At 37.3% G+C, this 23430-nt stretch overlaps 1 protein-coding gene across 1 annotated transcript in view; it reads right to left on the bottom strand.

Annotated features, from left to right (window-relative positions):
• Nucleotides 1-23430, bottom strand: part of Gucy1a2 (guanylate cyclase 1 soluble subunit alpha 2) — a 346389-nt gene that overhangs the window by 272578 nt on the left and 50381 nt on the right. The window contains exons 2-3 of the mRNA XM_038323659.1: nt 22267-22328; nt 16716-16837 (exon numbers count right to left, since the gene is read on the bottom strand). Of these exons, the coding sequence (XP_038179587.1) occupies nt 16716-16837; nt 22267-22328 (184 nt within the window). The remainder of the gene's footprint in view (nt 1-16715; nt 16838-22266; nt 22329-23430) is intronic.

The raw sequence follows: 23430 nt of genomic DNA, 5'->3' as shown, positions 1-23430 counted from the left end.
GCCCAGTCATACTACAAAAATGTTTGTTCAGCTATGTTCATAGCAGCATTATTTGCAATAGCCAGAACCTGGAAACAACCTAGATGCCCTTCAGTGAAAGAATGGATGAAGAAACTGTGGAATATATACATATTAGAATACTACTCAGTGATAAAAAACAATGACATCTTGAATTTTGCAGGCAAATGGATACAAATAGTAAACACTATTCTAAGTGAGGTAACCAGGACCCAAAAAGATGAACATGGGATGTACTCACTCATATTCGGTTTCTAGCCATAATTAAAGGACATCGAGCCTAATATTCGTGATCCTTGTGAAGACAATAAGAAGATGAACCCAAAGAAAAACATATAGTTATCCTCCTGGATGTTGGAAGTAGATAAGATTGCCGGGCATAAATTGGGAACTTGGGGGTGGGGTGGGATGGGGGCAAGGGGAGATGGGGAGAGAAAAGCGTGAAGGGGAGGATGGGGAGAGCTTGGGGGAAGGGGATGCTTGGGATATAGGAAGGGTGGACATGGGAGCAGGGAAGCATATATCTTAATGAAGGGAGCCATCTGAGGGTTGTCAAGAGACTTGACTCTAGAGGGGTTCCCATGGGTCCAGGGAGATGCCCTAGCTTGTTCCTTGGGCAACTGAGGAGAAGGAGCTGAAAAAGGCCAGATCCTATAACCATACTCATGAATATCTTGCATATCACCATAGAACCTTCACCTGGCAATGGATGGAGATAGAGACAGAGCCCCACATTGGAGCACCAGACTGAGCTCCCAAGGTCCTGATGAGGAGCAGAAGGAGGGAGAACATGAGAAAGAAAGTCAGAACCATGAGGGATGCGTTCACCCACTGAGATGGCAGGACAGAGCTAAGGGGAGATCACCAAGTCCAGTTGGAATGGGACTGATGGAACATCTGAGCAAACCGGACTCTCTGAATGTTGCTGATTGTGGAGGCTGACCGAGAAGCCAAGGAGAATGGGGATGGGTTTGGTCTCTACGACAAGGACGGGCTCTGTGTGAGCCTTGTCAGTTTGGTTGCTCACCTTCCTGGACCTGGAGGGAGTTGGGAGGAACTTGGACTCAACATAGTGTAGGGAACCCTGATGGCTCTTTGGCCTGGAGAAGGAGGGAGTGAGGGTATAGGTGGAGGGGAGGGGAGGGAAGGGGGAGAAGGAGGGGATGAGATGGCAATTTTTAATAAAAAAAATAAACTGGAAAAAAACCACCAATGATACCCTATGCTGGAGAGGATGTGGAATAAGAGGTACACTCATCCATTGTTGGTGGGAATGCACACTTGTGCAACCACTTTGGAAATCATTGTGGCGGTTTCTCAGGAAACTGGGAGTCAACCTATCTCAGGACCCAGCAATTCCACTCTTGGGGATATGCCCAAGAGATGCCCTATCACACTACAAAAGCATGTGTTCAACTATGTTCATAGCAGCACTATTTGTAAAAGCCAGAACCTGGAAACAACCTAGGTGCCCCTCAATAGAAGAATGGATTAAAAAGTTGTGGCACATATAAACTTTAGAGTTTTACTCAGCGGTAAAAAACAATGACATCTTCAATTTTGCATGCAAATGGATGGAAATAGAAAACACTTTACTGAGTGAGATAACCCAGACCCAAAAAGAGTAATATGGTATGTACTCACTCATAAGTGGATTCTAGCCATAAATAAAGAATATTGAGCCCATAATTCGTGATCCTAGAGAAGCTAAATAAGAAGGTGAACCCAAAGAACAACATATAGTAATCTTCCTGGATATTGGAAGTGGACAAGATTGCCGGGATGGGGTTGGGAGCACAGGGGTGGGGGTGGGGTAGGGGTAAGGGGAGATGGGGAAAGAAGGGATAAGGGGAGGATGGGGAGAGCTAGGGGGAATGGGTTGGTTGGGATGGAAGAGGGGTAGATGTGGGAGCAGGGAAGTAGATATCTTAATTAGGGGAACCATTTTAGGTTTCGCAAGAGACTTGGCTGTAGAGAGGTTCCCAGGTGTCCAAGAAGATGTCCCAAGCTTGTTCCTTGGGCAGCAGAGAAGAGGGTGCCTGAACTGGCCTTATCCTATAGCCTCACTAATGAATATCTTGCATATCACCATAGAAGCGTCATCTGGCGATGGATGGAGATAGAGACAGAGCCACACATTGGTGCACCGGACTGAGCTCCCAAGGTCCAAATGAGGAGCAGAAGGAGGGAGAACATGAGCAAGGAAGCCAGGACCACGAGGGGTGTGTCCACCCACTGAGACGGTGGGACTGGTCTAATGGGAGCTCACCAAGGCCAGTTGGACTGGGACTGAACGAGCATGTGATCAGACCAGACTCTCTGAATGTGGTTGATGGTGGATGCTAACTGAGAAGCCAAGGACAATGGTACTGGGTTTTGATTCTACTGCATGAATGGGCTTTGTGGGAGCCTAGTCTGTTTGGATGCCCACCTTCCTAGACCTGGGGAGAGGGGGGAGGACCTTGGACTTCCCATAAGTTAGGGAACCCTGACTGCTCTTTGGACTGGAAAGAGAGTGAGTTGGGAAGTGGGGGGAGGGGGGAGGGGGAAATTTTCAATAAAAAAAAAAACTAAAAAAAAATCTTTCTCTTTCCTCCTTCACCCTTCTCTCCTTCCCCATCACACATAAATATACATACATACACACAAATACACAAATGCAATGTACATCCTATTTAAGGGCATCAAACATCATAATCCTTTATCCCTAACTATTTTGTTGTTTTTTGATAGTAGATGATCATCTAATCCTTCACCCATATTGAAATTTTATTGGTTAACTCAGTAATTTCTTTTATAGCTAATTATATTCTAGCCCAAGTATCAGTTCAAGCATGATAATAGTTTTATGTGTTCCTCTTTACTCTGTAGTCTCTGAAGGGGCTCTAGCATGACAGAGGGCTCTAAAAAGCATTGCCCTTCCCCCATTCACTTTTCCTAGTTAAAAAAAAAACCTTAGATTACTTTCCTAAAACTAGCTCCCAAGGTCTATTCCCTTATTTGGCCACTTCCTCCTTCTGAGGCTGACTACCAAAGTCCAACTATCAAAGTATTAAAGTCCAGTACACTAATTAACACATCCAATCAAAATTAACTAACTTACCCTAACAAGGGGTTTCCCTTTTTCCCTTAAGAACTTGCATTTATATCTTCTATTCAGAAGCTGTTTTTGTCCCTCCATGGCACCTCTCCTTTGTTCCTTTTCCCCTAATTTCTTGTCCTCTATCTCCTGTCTTTGCCTCTTATTTCCTGTCTTTTGTCCTCCTGTAGCAAATAAATCTCCTTTGTGCTGGGAACTAGGTAAGAAAGAGAGAAAAGGAAGAAATAAAATGAGATGAAAGAGAGGCAGGGAGATGAGTGAAGGGGAAGGGAGAAGAGGAAAGAGTATTGAAGACCCCAGTCCTTGTTTGGGTTCAGAAGCAGAACTGAAGTCCTGGAGGGAAATAGAAGTAAATTAAGGGGAAAAAGTGGAGCTCAAGGCAACAAGCCACTGCCACATATTAGACCAAAAGAGGAGCATAGATTTTAGTCCCAGTCAGCAAAAGTCAGTCTTGTGCCCAGTTTCTAGTAGTGGAACTAGAAATGATTCACCTTCTTTGCCAAGAAAAGAATATTCTTGGAGTCAAGGTCGCATGTCCTGGATTCTTTCCAGAACCATAGAGGGAACTTAGCTTTAAAAAGATTGCTCTGGATACAAGTAATCAGAATATCTGATTACAGGGCCCACAGGTCATTTTTGTTAATGTCCCTGGATGATCCCACCAAAAAAAATCATTTGCAGTATATGAATCATGCTAACAGAGAGGCTAAGATAAAGATAATTATTAATTGTATTAAGATTCAAATAAATAATGCAATTCTTATTGCCTTAAGAAGAGTAAAAGAATAAATTTATAATTTTTTTAAATTAAAAATTAATATTTTGAATTGGATTTTCCACTCTATTTTCTTGTCTCGCTCACAAAAATATACTATAGTGGCAATTATGTATTATTGAGATATTAACTCAACATCTTTGCTTATTAAGATCACATGGAGAAGGGCTGGAGCTCTGAGCACTGGCTACTTTTCTAGGGAAAGATCTCTAGACTAATTAGAATGTCAACATATCAAACACAAAACTATTTGGATTAATTCTATTCTTACTTATTTTTTTATTAATTCTCAGAATCTCAGAATTAAAATCTGTAGGTGACTCAAAATGAAGGTAGATAGCAAAGAGCAATGCAAATGGGAAAAAAGGAATGTAAAAAAAAACATAGAACCATGGGCCAGAGGCGATGGAGTTAATTAGCAAAAGCTATCAGATAAAAAGAGCAAACCTTAGAAGATGGAGAGTGACATGTTCATTAAAGCTGATGTACTTTTTAAAAAATAATAAAAAAGAGTACTTTGAAAGTGTATTATGGTGTGGCTACAATTTTTTAGATAGAATGGCAAAAAATAAAAAAAAAATTATGTGTTTGACAGGTGATGTAACTATAAACCAATATCATGTCTTTATATAGTTAGAAAAACATAAACTTCCTTCTAAATCAGAAAGAGAAAAGCCAAAATCTTCATAATAGAAGTTCAAGTCAGTGAGGAGGCAGCAAGTTTTTCTCACAACCTCAATGGGACTAACCTTTTGATGGTTAGATCGGCCCAGGCATTGCTTCTGGTCATATTCTGTGCCTCCAGCATAATGTGACCAGCCTTTACAAAGCCCTAGTACATGAACTACAGAGTTGCACTCTGTCTTCCTGACATGACGCCTATAACCCTCTGAAACTGGGAGTGAAAATCAACCCTTCACCTCTCATTTTCCCAAGCATTAGCATTACAGTGATGCAGAAAAAACAACTAATGTAAAGCAGACATTCTGCTTCCACCACGCTAAAGATATGACTCCACATAAGAAGCCTGACCTATCATTTATTTTGTTCAATATCAGAGATAAATGCTTGATTTTAATTTTTTCCATATTAGGAACTTTTTATGTAGTAACCACTGGTAATATGGTAGGAAAGCAAACAGGATGGAAGAAGTCTGTAAATTTTTTCATGAATTTAATCTTGCACATTTTAATAGAGCTTGGCTCATCTATACTCAGTATAGATGATGCTGAAGACGATGATGAGGATAGATTAGATAGATAGATAGATAGATAGATAGATAGATAGATAGATAGATGATAGATAGATAGATGATAGATAGATAGATAGATAGATAGATAGATAGATAGATAGATAGATAGATAATGATGATAGATGATGATGATGATGATAGATAGATAGATAGATAGATGATAGATAGATGATAGATAGATAGATAGATAGATAGATAGATAATGATGATAGATGATGATGATGATAGATAGATAGATGATAGATAGATAGATAGATAGATAGATAGATAGATAGATGATAGATAGATAGATAGATGATAGACAGATGAATTGATAGCCACAGAGACTGACTGCAAGAATCTTATATTTTCAACACGAACAACAGAGTCATTTTTGTGATATTACTTCAAAATTATGCTCAAATTCCTAAAAACCTTTCATTTCTTTTACAAAATAAAACAGAGGTTTTCATGGATTAGTGCCATGGGCAACCCTTCTATAACTAACGCATGTTTTAAGCAATTTCTAAACAAAGTCATAATGTCTTAGAAAGGCACTCAGAATTACAAAACAGCAAAAAAATTAATTATATTTTGTATTTGTTGAAATTATAAAGATATAGCAGAAGTTGTTTTTATTTACAAATCATTTAAGGGAAAAGTCACAAACATGAGAATAGCTAAGCTTAAAATAACACAAAAAGTAAAAATCTCTAGGGACTATAGAAGACACCACTCTTCAGCCTTTGACTGAGATACAAGTAAGAATATGAAGAGCAACAAGATTACATATTGTTGTAAGAAGGCAAATGGCATCATCATTTTGTTACTCACTTCCAGAGTTTCTTCTATGTTACACACAGTCCAGTAACTCCAGTCATTCCACTGGGTATTTATCTAACTGGCTTGAAAATAGTCTATATAAAAACTTGCAAGTGAATTGCTTATAGCAGAGTCATTAATATCTGTCCAAAATATAGTCAACCAATGTGTTCTCTGATAGAAAAATATTGGTCATGCATTAATAAAATAGTATTGGATGTGGGTATAATAAGATATGATCATACACAAGTAGAGAAAGCAAGCAAAAAGTTTGTGCCATTCCATTTTCAAGGCAGTTTACAATGGGGGAATACTATATAGCAATAAACAGGGAGGGAAATAGAGTTGGATAAGTGAAACAGGTTTTCCTTTTTCAGAACATTAAAAGTATTCCATAAGTTAATATAAATAGTATATTATCAGTATACATTGAAGTTAACACAAAGAATAAGTATTGAAGTATATAAATTTTAAACTAGATTACACACACAAATACACACATGGAGTCAAATCATCCTTGGAGGTAATACAAATCATCATAGGAGAATCTTAAAGTATTTTAATGTATGAAAGTCTCACTAAAGGTGATCACACAATAACTTTGGAAATTGATGTAATCTGAAAAGTTTAATATTTAACTCTATTCTCTAAAACTGTTTATCAGTGTTGTGTTCTAGTTGATTAAATTGTTTCCTATCGTAGTTTTGTTTAGCAATTTTAATAAATTATATGTATATTCTGAAATTGAATAATTGAGGGAGCCAGGCTTCTCACAGTTGGAATAAGATGATATAGACAAGTAAAAGGTTAGAGTTTATAATGATCCTTGAAATATTAGAATTGGAGACATCATTTTTTAAATAGCACTTTGAACAATATAAAATACATAAAATATTTTATATTACAAAATTTAACATGCTACTACAACAACAAAATGTTAGTTTCTAATGGCATTTGCCAACAGAAAGAACAAAGGTTTTTTTGAGAAATCGATGATGATAAGCCAGGACAGAAAATTTAAGTCTGAAGCAACTTATAGTGCTAGATGGCAAAGAGAGAAGGAGAAGAGAGGCAGAGGGCAGTCTAAAACTGTAAGAGCTGAACAGTGTTCTCTGAAACCCCACATCCTCATAAGGCAAGTCTAAGGAGAAACTCTAGGAATGTATAACAACTAGATATAAAATCATGATGGTATAAGGATAATCTTGAAGTAACAAAAAGTCTAGGAAAATAAAAACTGATATTAAAGCAATAAGAATATGAAGGTTTAAATAAAAATGGGCCTTATAGGCCAAGGCATTTGAATACTTGATTTCCAGCTGTTGGTAGTCATTTAGGAAACTCAGGTGTGGTCTTGGTGGAGGAAGTATGTCTCTGAGGGACAGACTTTAAGGGTCCAGAGTCTCACACCCATCCCAGTTCATTCTATATGTTTCCTGTTTGTGTTTAAGATGTTAACTCTGAGCTTGTTGCTGCAGTCATCATACCTACTTGCTCTCATAGTTTCTTGTGGTGATGGTGATAGACTCATTTCCCTCTGGAATCATAAACCAAATAAGTTCTTTTTTCTATAAGTTGACTTGTTCATGTTACTTTATCACAGAAATAGAGAGAAATCTAAAGCTCCAAATAAGGCATGGAGCTACTTTAGTAATATAACACCCAGTACTGGTTCACTATTTGGAATCCAAATACCATTTATGAAATCTGCCCAGAAATGGCAATATGGATGTGGGATGTGTGAAAACTTTTTCTATAGTTATCATATTTCTACAAATATAAACCTGTATGAAAAATTAAAGTTTATTTAAAATTTAAAGTGAAAAAGAAAGTAAAGGCCTACTTACTGAAAACTTTAGGAGAAAGGACAACAGATAGTTATAAGAATAGAGAAATGTAAGAGGTCAGCTAACTTCCACCTAGAGAAGTGATGTACAACATAAACTGATAATAAGAAAATATACATGCAGAAAGACAAAGATAAAGGTTTAGAAAGGAAACATGACTGTCATGCTTTTCCAGTAATACAGGGACAAATGTGAAGGCTTATCAACATAAATATGACAAGATTCAGAATGTGAATCTCCCAAAATACAAGGAACATCTAAGAGGGGAGAAAAACTACCACATGTTTCCATTCTGCACATTTTTATTTAATTAAATTCATGAATATATTCCCCTAAGAACACTTATTAATGAAAGCATTTAATTTACATTGGAGGCAGTGATATGTTGATGTCATTCCTTCACAGGCCTAATACACATTACTCAAAATTATTTAGGAAAATATATATATAGAAGGTCAAAATTTGAGTTCTCTTCAATTCATTTCAAACCAAAGCTCAAGATCTCTGTTGCAAGTAAGGTTTCCATTTAAATAATTGAATGGATTCAGAAATATTGCCTTTTTGGTGCAATACAACATTTCTGATTTAAAAGTAGGAGGAAAGTTAAAGGTATAAGTAGGGATGGGGGTGAATGCCAGATGAAAAAGGGGATAGGAATGTTTTAACTAAAACTAAGAATTATAAAAATCATTATAGAAACACAATACCTTCTAAGGTAATTAAAATATACAAATTTAAAAAAAACTGGAGAGTTTGAACACAAGTAAACTGTCTGTGTGTACAATAATTCCCCAAAAGACAAGGGATATTAAATGAAATCCTTAGGGCCAGACATGGACTACTTCACCAGTAGTTATTGAAAAGGGATCCAAGAGACATCTAAAACAATACAGTATATTCTTACTGCTCTTGATTGCCCACTATAATTATATAGCAATATCCTAATGCTGACTATATGTGTGTGTGTTTGTGTGTGTGTGTGTGTGTGTGTGTGTGTGTGTGTGTGTGTGTGTGTGATGATAAGACATAGAAAAATCAAAATCAAACTGGAATAAAACTGAAAACTTTATTCCAGATGCTTGCTTTCATAGTACTGGAAGAGTCTATACAGGCTGTTAGACAAGAACAGTACTACCTGATGTTGAACTCTGTCACCAAGATGTGCTTATGGATGCTGTAATGCTAATAGTTTTTTAATTGAATTTGTGACATTCTACACAGGAAGGAATTCATAACTGATATTGTAAACCTGGGAAAATGTCTATATCTCAGGAAGTCATAGTGCATAGAAAAGAACATACTACTCTTACCTTGATAGATGTTGTTAAACTGACTTCTACATATTCACATTTAAACACATAAATTAATGTTGCCTCAACCTTGGCCAAAGAGCTTAACTCTGAAGTGGTCAGCAGTTAATTCCAGCACTCATAAATGAGCAGAGTAATCAAGTGGGATATCTATATTAAACACTCCTACCTAAGGCTGGAGAAACATCACAGAAAAGACACAGAGTAAATGCAAAGCTCAGAGATGGAGAGTACTATGAAATGCCGTCATCCATACATGAAACGGTAGTTTCAGTTATGAAGCCGCTTAAGCTATGTTTACCTAGACAAGATCAAACCAATAATATCATTCAAAAGTCCAAGAGTCAGTACTTTATGGACTCAATGGATTACAATTAAGAAAAAAAAGGACATGAAGTGGGGAGGAAAATGTGTTGGTGATGCCTGGGAGGAATGGGAAGGGGAAGTTGAGGGCGGATGTGATCAAGATACATTCTTTACATGTGTCAATTTGCCCCAGAATTAATAAAAATATTCCTTTTGAGAAAAAAGAAATATAGCCTTGTGCATTTTTTAAAAACCCAATAACAATTCCACCCAAATAAAAAAGAATATACCTTCTCTGCGGCTCATGGAACCTTTTCGAAAATTGACCACATACTCCGTAACAAAGCAAACTTCCACAGTTACAAAAACATATTAGTAACCACCTGTGTCCTATCAGATCACCATGGATTAAAATTAGAATTTAACAACAATGCTACTCCCAGAAAGCCTACAAACTCATGGAAACTGAACAGTCAACTACTGAACCACACCTGGGTCAAGGAAGAAATAAAGAAAGAAATTAAAGTCTTTCTTGAATTTAATGAAAACAAAGACACAACATACTCAAACCTATGGGACACAATGAAGGCAGTGCTAAGAGGAAAGTTCATAGCACTAAGTGCCCACTTAAAGAAAACAGAGAAAGCACTCATTGGAGACTTAGCAGCACACCTGAAAGCGCTTGAAAAAAAAAAGAAGCAGATTTATTCACCTAGGAGGAGTAGAAGACTAGAAATAATCAAACTGAGGGCAGAAATCAACAAAATGGAAACACAGAAAACAATCCAAAGAATCACTGAAACAAAAAGCTGGTTCTTGAAGAAAATCAACAAGATTGACAAACCCTGGCTTCATCCTCCCGTCTTCGGGGCCACAAAATCCCACAGCTCAGCCGGTTTGGGTGCAAGGACCGGGAATTGAGTGCACCCAGGCAGGTGGGAGGTCCTCTGTCTCAATAGCCTGCCTGCAGCAAGGTAGGCCCTTTGAGCTGCTTGGCCAGTAAGGAGACCTGACTGTCTACCAGAAGATCCACCATTCATTGGGGTGAGTGAGTGCCTGAACCACTGCAGCCGCCTGGAGAGGGACCATGGATATTCGCCAACACCCCCACACACACTTCCTGGTCTTCCTGCAGGGGTTATTCTCCCTGGATACTGCCTCTCTCTTCCTGTCCCTTCCCAGCTTGCACCCAGAACCTCCCCCCCACCCCCCACCCCCCCACCCCCCGCTTCATCTTCCTGTCTTTGGGGCCACAAAATCCCACAGCTCAGCCTGTTTGGGCGCTAGGACCTGGAATTGAGTACACTCAGGCGGGTGGGAGGCCCTCTATGTCAATAACCTGCCTGCAGCATGGTAGGCCTTTTACCTGTGAGCTGCCTGGCCAGCAAGGAGAATTGAACTCCTAAAAGAAGACCCATAGGGGATTATTCAGAGGAAGAAATGGGCAGGCGCCAATGCAAGAATTCCTCCAACAATTTGAAAAACAACATGAAAGCACCAGAACCCAGCAAACTTACAACAGGAGGACTTGAACACACTAACCAAGAAGAAGTAGAAAAAAAATTGACTTTATCAAAGTAATAGAGTCCCTTAAACAGGAGATGAAAAACTTAAAGAAATGGATGAGAAGAATAACAAAAAGTTTGAAGAATTGAGTAAATCCATAAATGATATCCTAGGAAAACAAGAAAAAACAATCAAACAGATAATGGAAACAGTGCAAGACTTGAAAACTGAAATGGAGGCAAGGAAGAAAACACAAACCGAGGGCCAGCTGGATATGGAAAATCTATGTAAACGAACAGAGACTACAGAAACAAGCATAACCAACAGAATACAAGAGATAGAAGAAAGAATCTCAGATTATGAAGATACCATAGAGAAAATAAATGCACTGATCAAAGAAAACAGCAAATCCAACCATTCTCATCACAAAACATTCAAGAAATCTGGGACACAATAAAAAGACCAAACCTAAGAATAATAGGCATAGAAGAAGGAGAAGAATTACAGCTCAATGGTCCAGAAAATATATTTAATAAAATTATAGAAGAAAACTTCCCAAACCTAAAGAAAGATATTCCTAATAAGGTTCAAGAAGCTTACAGAACACCAAATAGACTGGATCAAAAAAAAAAAAAATCTCTTCGCCATATTATAATCAAAACACAAAACATACAGAATAAAGAAAGAATATTAAGAGCTGCAGAGGAAAAAGGTCAAGTAACTTAAAGAGGTAAACCTATCAGACTAACACCTGACTTCTCTATGGAAACCATGAAAACCAGAAGGTCCTGGATAGATGTTTTGCAGAAACTAAGAGACCATGGATGCAAGCCCAGATTACTATACCCAGCCAAGCTTTCGTTCACAATAAATGGAGAAAACAAAATATTCCAGGATAAAAACAAATTTAAACAATACATAGCCACAAATCCAGCCTTGCAGAAAGTTATAGAGGGAAAATCACAAACAAAGGAGTCCCTCATTGCCCAGTATAACTCAGATATATAGTGACCCTTCACCAGCACATCGCAAAGAAAGGAAACACACAATCTCTACTACCAAATAAAAATGACAACCGGAGGGTCATTAATATCACTTAATATCAATGGACTCAATTCACATATAAAAAGGCACAGGCTAAGAGATTGGATACGAAAACGGGATCCAACGTTCTGCTGTTTACAAGAAACACACCTCAACCACAAAGACAGACATCTACTCAGAGTAAAGGGTTGGGAAAAGGTTTATCAAGCAAATGGACCTAAGAAACAAGCCGATGTGGCCATACTAATTTCTAACAAAGTTGACTTCAAACTAAAATCAATCAGAAGAGATGGAAAGGGACACTTTATACTCATTACAGGAAAAATCCATCAGAATGAAGTCTCAATCCTGAATATCTATGCCCCTAACAAAAAAGCACCCACTTATGTAAAAGAAACATTACTAGAACACAAGGCAGCAATCAAACGACACACACTGATAGTGGGAGACTTCAACACTCCTCTCTCACCAATGAACAGGTCAATCAGACAGAAACCTAACAGAAAACTAAGAGGCTTAATGGAGGTAATGAAGCAAATGGACTTCACAGACATCTATAGAATATTCCACCCAAATAGGAAAGAATATACCTTCTTCTCTGAGGCCCATGGAACCTTTTTGAAAATTGACCATATACTCGGTAACAAAGCAAAACATATTAGTAACAACCTGTGTCCTGTCAGATCACCATGGATTAAAATTAGAATTCAAAAACAATACTACCCCCCAAAAGCCTACAAACTCTTGGAAACTGAGCAGTCAACTACTGAACCACACCTGGGTCAAGGAAGAAATAAAGAAAGAAATTAAAGAATTTCTTGAATTTGATGAAAATAAAGACACAACATACTATGAAACCTATGGGACACTATGAAAGCAGTGCTAAGAGGAAAGTTCATAGCACTAAGTGCCCACTTAAAAAAGTGGAGGAAGCTCACATTGGAGACTTAACAGCACACCTGAAAGCTCTAGAAAAGAAAGAAGCAGACTCACCTAGAAGGAGTAGAAGACTGGAAATAATCAAACTGAGGGCAGAAATCAACAAAATAGAAACACAGAAAACAATCCAAAGAATCAATAAAGCAAAGAGCTGGTTCTTGGAGAAAATCAACAAGATTGAGAAACCCCTAGCCAAACTAATCAAACGGCAGAGAGATAACAAATTAATAAGATTAGAAATGAAAAGGGGGACATAACCACAGACACAGAGGAAATTCAGAGAATCATTAGATCTTACTACAAAAGCCTGTATGCCACAAGATTGGAAAATATAAAAGAAATGGACACTTTTTTAGATAAGTACCATATACCAAAGATAAACCAGGACCAGGTGAACATTCTAAATAGTCCTGTTAGTCGGGAAGAATTAGAAACTGTGATCAAAAACCTCCCTACCAAAAAGAGCCCAGGACCAGATGGTTTCAATGCAGAATTCTACCAGAACTTCCAAGAAGACCTAATACCTATACTCCTTAATGTATTTCATAATATAGAAGCATAACAGTCATTGCCAAATTCCTTTTATGAAGCTACACTTACCCTGATACCTAAACCACACAAAACCCAATCAAGAAAGAGAATTATGTGGCAATCTCACTCATGAATATCGACACAAAAATTCTCAATAAAATACTGGCAAACCGAATTCAAGAACACATTAGAAACATTATCCATTATGATCAAGTAGGCTTCATCCCAGAGATTCAGGGCTGGTTCAACATACGAAAATCTATCAATGTAATCCATCACATAAATAAAATGAAGGAAAAAAAACATATGATCATCTCATTAGATGCTGAAAAAGCATTTGACAAAATTCAACACCCCATTATGATAAAGGTCTTGGAGAGAATAGGGATACAAGGGTCATTCCTAAATGTAATAAAGGCTATTTACAGCAAGCCAACAGCTAACATCAAACTAAACTCAAGGCCATCCCACTAAATTCAGGAACACGACAAGGCTGTCCACTCTCTCCATATCTCTTCAATATAGTGCTTAAAGTCCCAGCAATAGCAATAAGACAACATAAGGGGATCAAGGGAATTGGAATTGGAAAGGAAGAAGCTAAACTTTCGTTATTTGCAGATGATATGATAGTGTACATAAGCGACCCCAAAAACTCCACCAAAGAACTCTTACAGCTGATAAACTCCTTCAGTAACGTGGCAGGATACAAGATCAACTCCAAAAAAATCAGTCGCCCTCCTATACACAAAGGATAGGGAAGCAGAGAGGGAAATCAGAGAAGTATCACCTTTCACAATAGCCACAAATAGCATAAGATATCTTGGGGTAACTCTAACCAAGGAAGTGAAGGATTAATTTGACAAGAATTTTAAGTCTTTGAAGAAAGAAATTGAAGAGGATGCCAGAAAATGGAAGGATCTCCCTTGCTTGTGGATTGGGAGGATAAACATAGTAAAACTGGCAATTCTACCAAAAGCAATCTATAGATTCAATGCCATCCCCATCAAAGTCCCAACAAAATTCTTCACAGATCTTGAGAAGACAATAATCAACTTTATATGGAAAAATAAAAAACCCAGGATAGCCAAAACAATCTTATACAATAAAAGAACTTCTGGAGTCATTACCATCCCTGACTTTAAACTCTATTACAGAGCTACAGTATTGAAAACAGCTTGGTATTGGCATAAAAACAGAGAAGTTGACCAATGGAACTGAATAGAAGACCCGGATCTTAACCCACAAATCTATGAACACCTGATTTTTGATAATGGAGCCAAAAGTGCACAATGGAAGAAAGAGGGCATCTTCAACAAATGGTGTTGGCATAACTGGATGTCAACCTGTAGAAGAATGAAAGTAGATCCATATCTATCACCATGCACAAAACACAAAACGCCTTTAATCCCAGCACTTGGGAGGCAGAGGCAGGCAGATCTCTGAGTTCGAGGCCAGCCTGGTCTACAAGAGCTAGTTCCAGGACAGGCTCTAGAAACTACAGGGAAACCCTGTCTCGAAAAAACCAAAAAAAAATGTTGGTGATCCTATCCTGCACTTCCTAATTATTGTGAGAGAAGATTATTAATAAGGACAGTCTGAAGCTGTTTTGTATGCTATTTAGCCAATAATTGATACTTACTGAAGTAGTAAACTTTATATTCCTATAAGTCATCAGCAAATGAATTGATGTACAACACTAATATTTATCTATTTCTTGACCCACTGTGAACGTCCTTTCAGAAAGCATTTCTCAGATCCTATCACAATTATATTTTTGCAATTGAAATACCAACACATCCTTTAATAGCATCAAAACTGATTAAAAGATTAAAATGTCCTAACTATACTGATATGTAACTCCTTATAACAAAGAGGACAACACAGCTTGTCATCTCTAACCCTTAATTCTCTGCACTCATTCTGACTACCACCATAGAGCACTAGCTAAATCAAAGCTATAGTAACAAGTGACATGTTTAAAACAACACACAGTACAGGCCCTTATGATAAACATTTCACTACACCATTAAACCAATAAGTTAATTTTCCAACAAACACCAAAAATGTCCTCCATTATAGGACTACCCATATATTTTTACCATTAATGCAAACTAAAAGTTGGCTTTGCATACCATTGTTTTAAAGAGTAGATCTTTTTCAGACAACTAAAATTAGGCTGTATCAGCATGCAACAGACATGATGATCAAATAATTCAGTAATTTAACACTCAAGAACACAAGTAAGGAAGGCACAATTCACACCTATCTTCTCTTAAATAAGGGCCTCTTGAGGTGACTCTGCTGTGCTGTCACAGGGCCCAACATGAGGTGAACAGAAACCAAGAAGCATAGTGTAGTCAGTATTGCTACTTTGCAAACCGTGTGATAGAAAGTAGACACAAGTGATTACTAATGAGAAAAAAAATGTCATGTGCAATATTTTTCCTATTCCTAGAAGGTCAAGAACCAGAATTTGGTAAGCAACTATTTTGAAGTCTTCAGTGTAAAAAGTGATGGAATCAACACATAGTGAAGGCATTACTGGCCTTCTAATGTACCATCTTTTTTTCTGAGACATAAAAAAAATTAGGATCCCAAAAAGAACTGAAATAAATTCACTTCAAAAACAGTAAGCAAAATAGAATTAGAAGATAAAATTAAATAACTTCTGTAAGAAATTAGGGTTAAACACATTGCTACTGTGACATCAGTTATAGAGTGCTCTTGTATACCCATACTTTTGTAGATTTCTAGGTGCCAGCTTAATCATAGAATAGAATTCCTATTTCCTTGTAAAACAGTACATTTACCCATGTTGTGAATATCCAAAATCCTGAAGGTGAATACTTGTATCTTCAAGGTGCACAGTCCCTAGGCTTAAGCCCAAATACAGCACCCTTTAGATGACATGCTTCACTGATTTGGTGTAACAAGGGAATAGCAGAAATAAGAAAATATAAGCTTGAGAAGAAGGAAAGATCTTAAAATTCAGGTGAAGGTAAGATGCAGAGAAATATGGATTATGTCAATCTAATACCAACATAGTAGAAATATTTAAAAACATTTCCCCAAAATGTAAAAATTTGATATAATATTTTTGAATTTATAAGTAAGTGACATGTTTGTAATTACCATTCAAATATCTTCATGGGTGTAAAACTAAATACTTAAATACAAGTTCTTGGTCTCCAATTACCACATTCTCTAAATGAAAATGAAACACTAATAACTTTGCTTCCCCTTCCATTTATAGTCTGTCAATTATATAAATGTATAATTCATATACCGAGTACATTAGCAGTACACTGGAGAATTCCTGAGACATCTTCAAGTTCCTCTTTGTTGAAATGGTCTGCATGGGAGCATCTATTAGAGATATTGTGGAAATTCTTTTCTGCATCCCTATAACTGAGAAGAAAATAAAATTAGCATATAAAGGGATGTTAAAAGCTTTTGCAAATGCACTCATATCTACACCAAGTACATACAGTCTATGCTTTTAGGATAACCACTTTTAAAATAACTTATTCTTTAAACATAATTCTGATATGTATAACTCACTATTCCCTTTACATTAACAGTACAGGACTAGATCTGCAGTCAACTATTAATTAGAAAGTTCTTGGGGCAGTAGTAAAATTCATATGATATGAAGAAGAAAAGGAAAATAATGGGGAGAGAGCTTTAAGTGTGTGGAGAACAGAGTAGGGAGAGAAATATTTGGGGATGCTGAAAAAGCCAAATAAATGCACATCTACTAGTTTGTAAGATTTCTAATAGCCTGGGGATGGAGTAAGATTAAAACAATGATATGAACTGTTAATGAAGGTTTAGGTGAGTAAAGAAATTGGGGCAGAAGTGGGAGTTGGGGAAGGTATAACTACCTAAGGATATCTGAAAACAACATGGAAAACTACTATTTTATAAGATTTTAAAATATGTATATTTTCATATAAAAATTATCTAAAATTGCTCTATGTAGGAGACATTGCTCTTCCTGATAAAAATCCAATGCTTTTACATAAACTATAAGGTTTATGTAAGAGGTGTTCTGGATATCACTTAAAGAATACAGGTAATTCCCATTGTTACCTAGTAACCCACTATTGCTGAATACACCATATACATTGTTCATTAGGCATGGTAAAATCAGGTTTGTACTGACCAGGAAGCTTTCTATCTTCTGGTTGGCTTTTAAAGTACCAGAAGTTGCCATGCAGTCTGCTGGGAGGAAAATCCATTATGAGTTTTACCCAGTTGTGAACTCTGTGATTTACCTATTTATGAACCCTGTGGGCTACAGTGACAATCAGTATAGCAAGATGTGTCCATATGTGCAGTAGTGGCATGAATGTTATAGGATAACCAACTGCTCTATTCTTGGATTTAAAGCATGCTCCTTGAGAGGAAAAGCATGGCTGGTACTATACATCAGGCTAGGACCTCAGAGTTTGGGAAATCACAGACCCCAGACTTCAATCTACTAGTATTAATTTGTTAAATGGAGCAAGTATCAAACTGACCTTTAAGATTGCATTTGTACACCCAAAGAATAGCGAAACTTCCAAACCATATTAGAGTAGTTTCTTTGTTGAATGGAAACTCACAACTGGTCAAAATACACAGAATAATTGTCATTTGAATACCCAGCCACAAATGGGGCATCTATATCACCTCCACCCAAAGACATAAAGAATTATTTCAGAAGAGGGGGAAGAAAAATAGTAAGAACCAGAGGTTTGGAAGGATGGGATCATAACATTTCAGCATGGATGGTGAGGGAGATCAAAAGCCCCTACTCCTAGCAGAGGAGTTATTGATAGCTGATGGCTTCTGAATATGGTCAGTTATTTTAAAGGTATCAATTACACTAGTAGGTTGACCAGGCCCCAGTGAATGACCCTATGCCCATGAGCAAATAGGCTGCACAAATTAAAATCAGTAAATTACAATGAAGGACAGGAAGTTGGGAAGAAGTGGAGGTAGATCTGAAGGAATGAGAGGAAATAGTGGAGAGATGAATATGATCAAAATACCTTATGTACATATGTGAAATTCTCTAAAAATGAATTAAATATTTTATTTCAAATACAAAGATAGATGCTCATAGAAAAATGAAATTGATTGTGAGAACCACAATGTATATTAGCTTTGTGTAACAGAGAAGTTGAACAATCAAATTGAATAGAAGACCCGGATATTAACCCACAACCCTATGAACACCTGATTTTCGATTAAAGAGCTAAAAGTATACAATGGAAGAAAGAAAGCATCTTCAACAAACTGTGCTGGCATAACTGGTTGTCAACCTCTAGAAGAATAAAAATAGATCCATATCTATCACCGTGCACAAAACTCAAGTCCAAATGGATTAAAGTCCTCAATATTAATCTGAACACACTGAACCTGATAGAGGAGAAAGTGGGAAGTACTCTACAACATATGGCACAGGAGACCGTTTCCTATGTATAACCCCAGCAACATAGACATTAAGGGCAACATTGAATAAATGGGAACTCCTGAAACTGAGAAGCTTCTGTAAAGCAAAGGACAATGTCACTAAGACAAAAAAGCAACTTACTGACTGGGAGAGTATCTTCACCACCCCACAACAGACAAAGGTCTGATCTCTAAAATATATAAAGAATTCAAGAAACTAGACATTAAAACTCCAATTAACCCAATTAAAAATGGGACACTGAACTGAACAGAGAATTCTCAACAGAAGAAGTTCAAATGGCCAAAAGACACTTAAGGTCATGTTCAACCTCCTTAGCTATCAGGGAAGTGCTAATCAAAACAACTCTGAGATACCATCTTACACCTGTCAGAATAGCTAAAATTAAAAACATCAATGATAATCTATGCTGGAGAGGATGTGGAGTAAGGGGAACACTTATCCATTGTTGGTGGGAATGCAAACTTGTGCAACCACTTTGGAAGCAGTGTGATGGTTTCTCAAGAAATTCGGGATCAACCTACCCCAGGACCCAGCAATACCACTCTTGTGAATATACCCAAGAGATGCCCTATCATATTACAAAAGCATTTGTTCAACTATGTTCATAGCAACATTATTTGTAAAAGCCAGAACCTGGAAACAACCTAGAGGCCCTGCAATTGAAGGATGGATGAAGAAAGTATGAAATATATATATATATATATATATATATACACACACACACACATATATATGTGTATATATATATATATATATATATATATATATATATATATATGAGTACTACTCAGCGTTAAAAAACAATGACATCTTGAATTTTGCATGCAAATGGATGGAAATAGAAAACACTATCCTGAGTGAGGTAACCCAGACCCAAAAAGATGAACATGGGATGTACTCACTTATAATTGGTTTCTAGCATTGAGCCTATAATTCATGATCCTAGAGAAGCTAAGTAAGAAGTTGAACCCAAAGAAAAACATATAGTTATCCTCCTGGATATTGGAAGTAGACAAGTTTGCTGGGCAAAAATTGGGAACTTGAGGGTGGGTGGGATGGGGCTAGGGGGAGATGGTGAGAGAAAAGTGTGAAAGGGAGGATGGGGAGAGCTCGGGGGAATGGGATGGTTGGGATAAAGGAAGGGTGGATATGGGAGCAGGGAAGTATATATCTTAATTAAGGGAGCCATTTTAGGGTTGTCAAGAGACTGACTCTAGAGGGGTTCCCAGGTGTCCAGGGAGATGACCCCAGCTAGTTTCTTGGGCAGCAGAGGAGAGGGAGCCTGAAATGGTCCAATCCTATAGCCATACTGATGAATATCTTGCATATATATCACCATAGAAGCTTCATCTGGCGATGGATGGAGATAGAGACAGATCCCCACATTGGAGCACCGGACTGAGCTCCCAAGGTCCAAATGAGGAGCAGAAGGAGGGAGAACATGAGTAAGGAAGTCAGGACCGCGAGGGGTGCACCCACCCACAGAGATGGTGGGGCTGATCTTATGGGAGCTCACCAAGGCCAGTGGGACTGGGACTGAAAAAGCATGGGATAAAACCAGACTCCCTGAACATGGTGGACAATGAGGGCTGCTGAGAAGCCAAGGACAATGGCACTGGGTTTTGATCCTACTGCATGTACTGGCTTTGGGGAGGCCTAGCCTGTTTGGATGCTCACCTTCTTAGACCTGGATGGAGGGGGAAGGACCTTGGACTTCCTACAGGGCAGGGAACCCTTACTGCTCTTTGGACTGGAAAGGGAGAGGGAAGGGAGTTGGGGGAGGAGGAGGGAAATGGGAGGTGGGGAGGAGGTGGAAATTTTTAAATAATAATAATAGTCATTTAACAACAAAAAAATTAGAAGCACCCCAGGCAATATCAACAGAGATACATAGGATAGTTAAGGCAGGTAGATAAAAGGGAACTCTATCCCACCAATTACCAAAGACTGTTCTATCACAAAGAGATTAATTATCTATTTTAATGATAATACAAGAGTCCAACTCCCAATTTGTCCCTGAGACAGCTCAGTTCACAAATGAGAGAATTTCAACAATTAGTTGATTCCAAAACATTCATAATTCCAAAAACACATCTCTGAGTTTGATGATTGCTATTATCAATAAAAATATAGTAATAATAATAATAATAATAATAATAATAGATATACAACATTTACCACAGTTAACAAGTTATTTTAAGTATAAGAACCAAGTTGATCCACATAGCATACTTTGAAGGTCACAAACTCAATAAAAGTGATTAAGCTTTACTTTAGAAGGTACAACAAAAGATTAACTTAACAGTCTTTAGCTACATTAGGATAAATTATTTTAAATCTTTAATGGCATCAAATTAAAAGTCATCTCATACACTTAAATGTTTTCTCTAGCACTGCACTCCTGAAAATTAATGTGTCAAAGTGTCAAAGCAATTCCCACTGAGAAAACAATCAACACAATAATCAAGTGATTAAAGATCATGGCATTATGCTAGGTATTGAAGTCACTTTCTATTCTTCTTTTCTTCTGTTTTTTTTAAATCACATTATACCCTAATGTCCCAAAATCTATTCCTGATCACCATAATATAAAAGGATAATATTTTGAAGATTATATAAAAAATACTAACAAGGTATAGTGACAATATCCATTGCTTCTAATGTTAATTTATTTAACATGAAAAAGTAAATTACTCATAAAAGTAAATTTAATTTGGGGTATTTGCTAAACTGTTGTCTACTATGGTCAATCAAAAATGTACTTAAAGCTTATTTGGAGTTCCTGTCTACAAAATACTTTCACTGAAATCATATTACTTAACCATGACATCTATCTTTGATTTTGTTTTTAATATAACCATTACTTATTAAAATTTCCCTGTACTGGTGAAGCCTTGATTTCTTACTTTTTGATGTAAGGCACTCTTGACACACACAATTATCAAAACTATTTGAAGAAATAGGAAATAACAGAGAAAAACATGCAGCATATGACCCTGGCCAAACCAAGACCTATCATTAAAGTGTGCTTTCAGCCAAACTCTATGAAAGGATTCTAAAGCCTATTCAAAGTCTCCCATTTGGTATCAGCAATCCTTCCATTATAATAAAGGAAAGTTATGAGATTCAGTCTTGCAAATGGAAAATAAGAACAATAGGAAGGGGTTTTGGGGGGAAAGAATTTCATTTTCATTTAAAAAAATTAAATACAAATAAACCAAAGGATATCACTACAACATGTAGTCAGTACCAGATATATGTTAAAAACTAGAAGCTATAAGGCTGATTTTAAGAGCACACTAACTTACAAGCTCAACTGCTGCACTTGAGAAATCACTTTGAATTTGTTCCATAGTCAAAATGCATTTCTACTCACCCAATAACTTGATGTTCATAATACTGCAATGTCCTCTTCAGAGTCAGCTGTATAGTCTGAGGCTGCATTGTGGTAACAAGAAGGAAAACACATCATCACCTCATCAGTGTGATTCCCAATCAATGATAATAGTCAGATTTATCTCATAAAAGTGCTACTTTACTGTATTGATGCATTTTACATCTACCCATGTGTTTCCCCCGAACAACTAAATGAGGCTGTCAGAAATTGCCCTTTTTCTCAATGCTGAGTACAATGCTATTTTCTGAACCACTACTCCAATTTCTTTGTTCTTTTGATGAACTATTAATAAGTATTCAATAAAGAACTCAGTGAGTGCAGTGGAGGGTTTGGAAGCAATGGGGAAGGGCACTGCAGGAAAACAGCTTGCAGTACTTCCTAGGTATTGGGCATAATCCCTGTGAAATAATGACCAGGTGAAAGGGCACACCTTTATTTGTTCTTTCATGTTGTAACGAGACTTGCAATGGTAGTCTGGAAGTAACAGTAAGATGAGTTAAAATTGTCAACTCTATAATTATATATTTTAAGCTTAATGAACTTTTCTTTTCCCATGAGATTTGTGTCTAATAGGACTCATAGTATGGACAGGGTAAGATTGGAAGCAGTGACCCAGATCTCCATCAGTAATACTTCAAGTCAGCCTAACTTCCTGTATGCCTCAAGAAGTACCAAGTAGAGGATTGTTCTCATGTCTCATGGAAGGGCCACAACTGCTTTGGATTGCACCTTCATTGAGAAACCCTATTAAATCAAATCAAACCAAATCAAAATGCCCATCATTTTATTAAGAATGATGCATGGCAGGGAGACAGGACAGCAGGGAGCCCATGCAGACCCAAAAAACCACATCTTTCTCCTCTAAGAGGCCACTTAAATACCTTGTGGGAGTGGTTCTGACCCCCACCAAGGGAGGGATCAGGAACTGGCATGCTGGGATTTGGAGTCTAGAGAAATGCAACTCCCAGGCCAGGGGCTGGGAACTATGCTTAACACTCATGTCTTCAAAAGAGAATGCCCATGGCAGGCCAAGACAGTTTAGTCTTATATTTATCTAAACAGGGGACCTTGTTCAGAAAGCCCATATATACAAGAAAATGGGATGTAAATATCTCAGAACATTGATTTTTTTAGGATGTTATG

This window comes from Arvicola amphibius, chromosome 3 (genome assembly GCF_903992535.2).
Source record: "Arvicola amphibius chromosome 3, mArvAmp1.2, whole genome shotgun sequence".
NCBI lineage: Eukaryota > Metazoa > Chordata > Mammalia > Rodentia > Cricetidae > Arvicola > Arvicola amphibius.
This window is presented reverse-complemented; position numbering and strand designations above follow the sequence as displayed.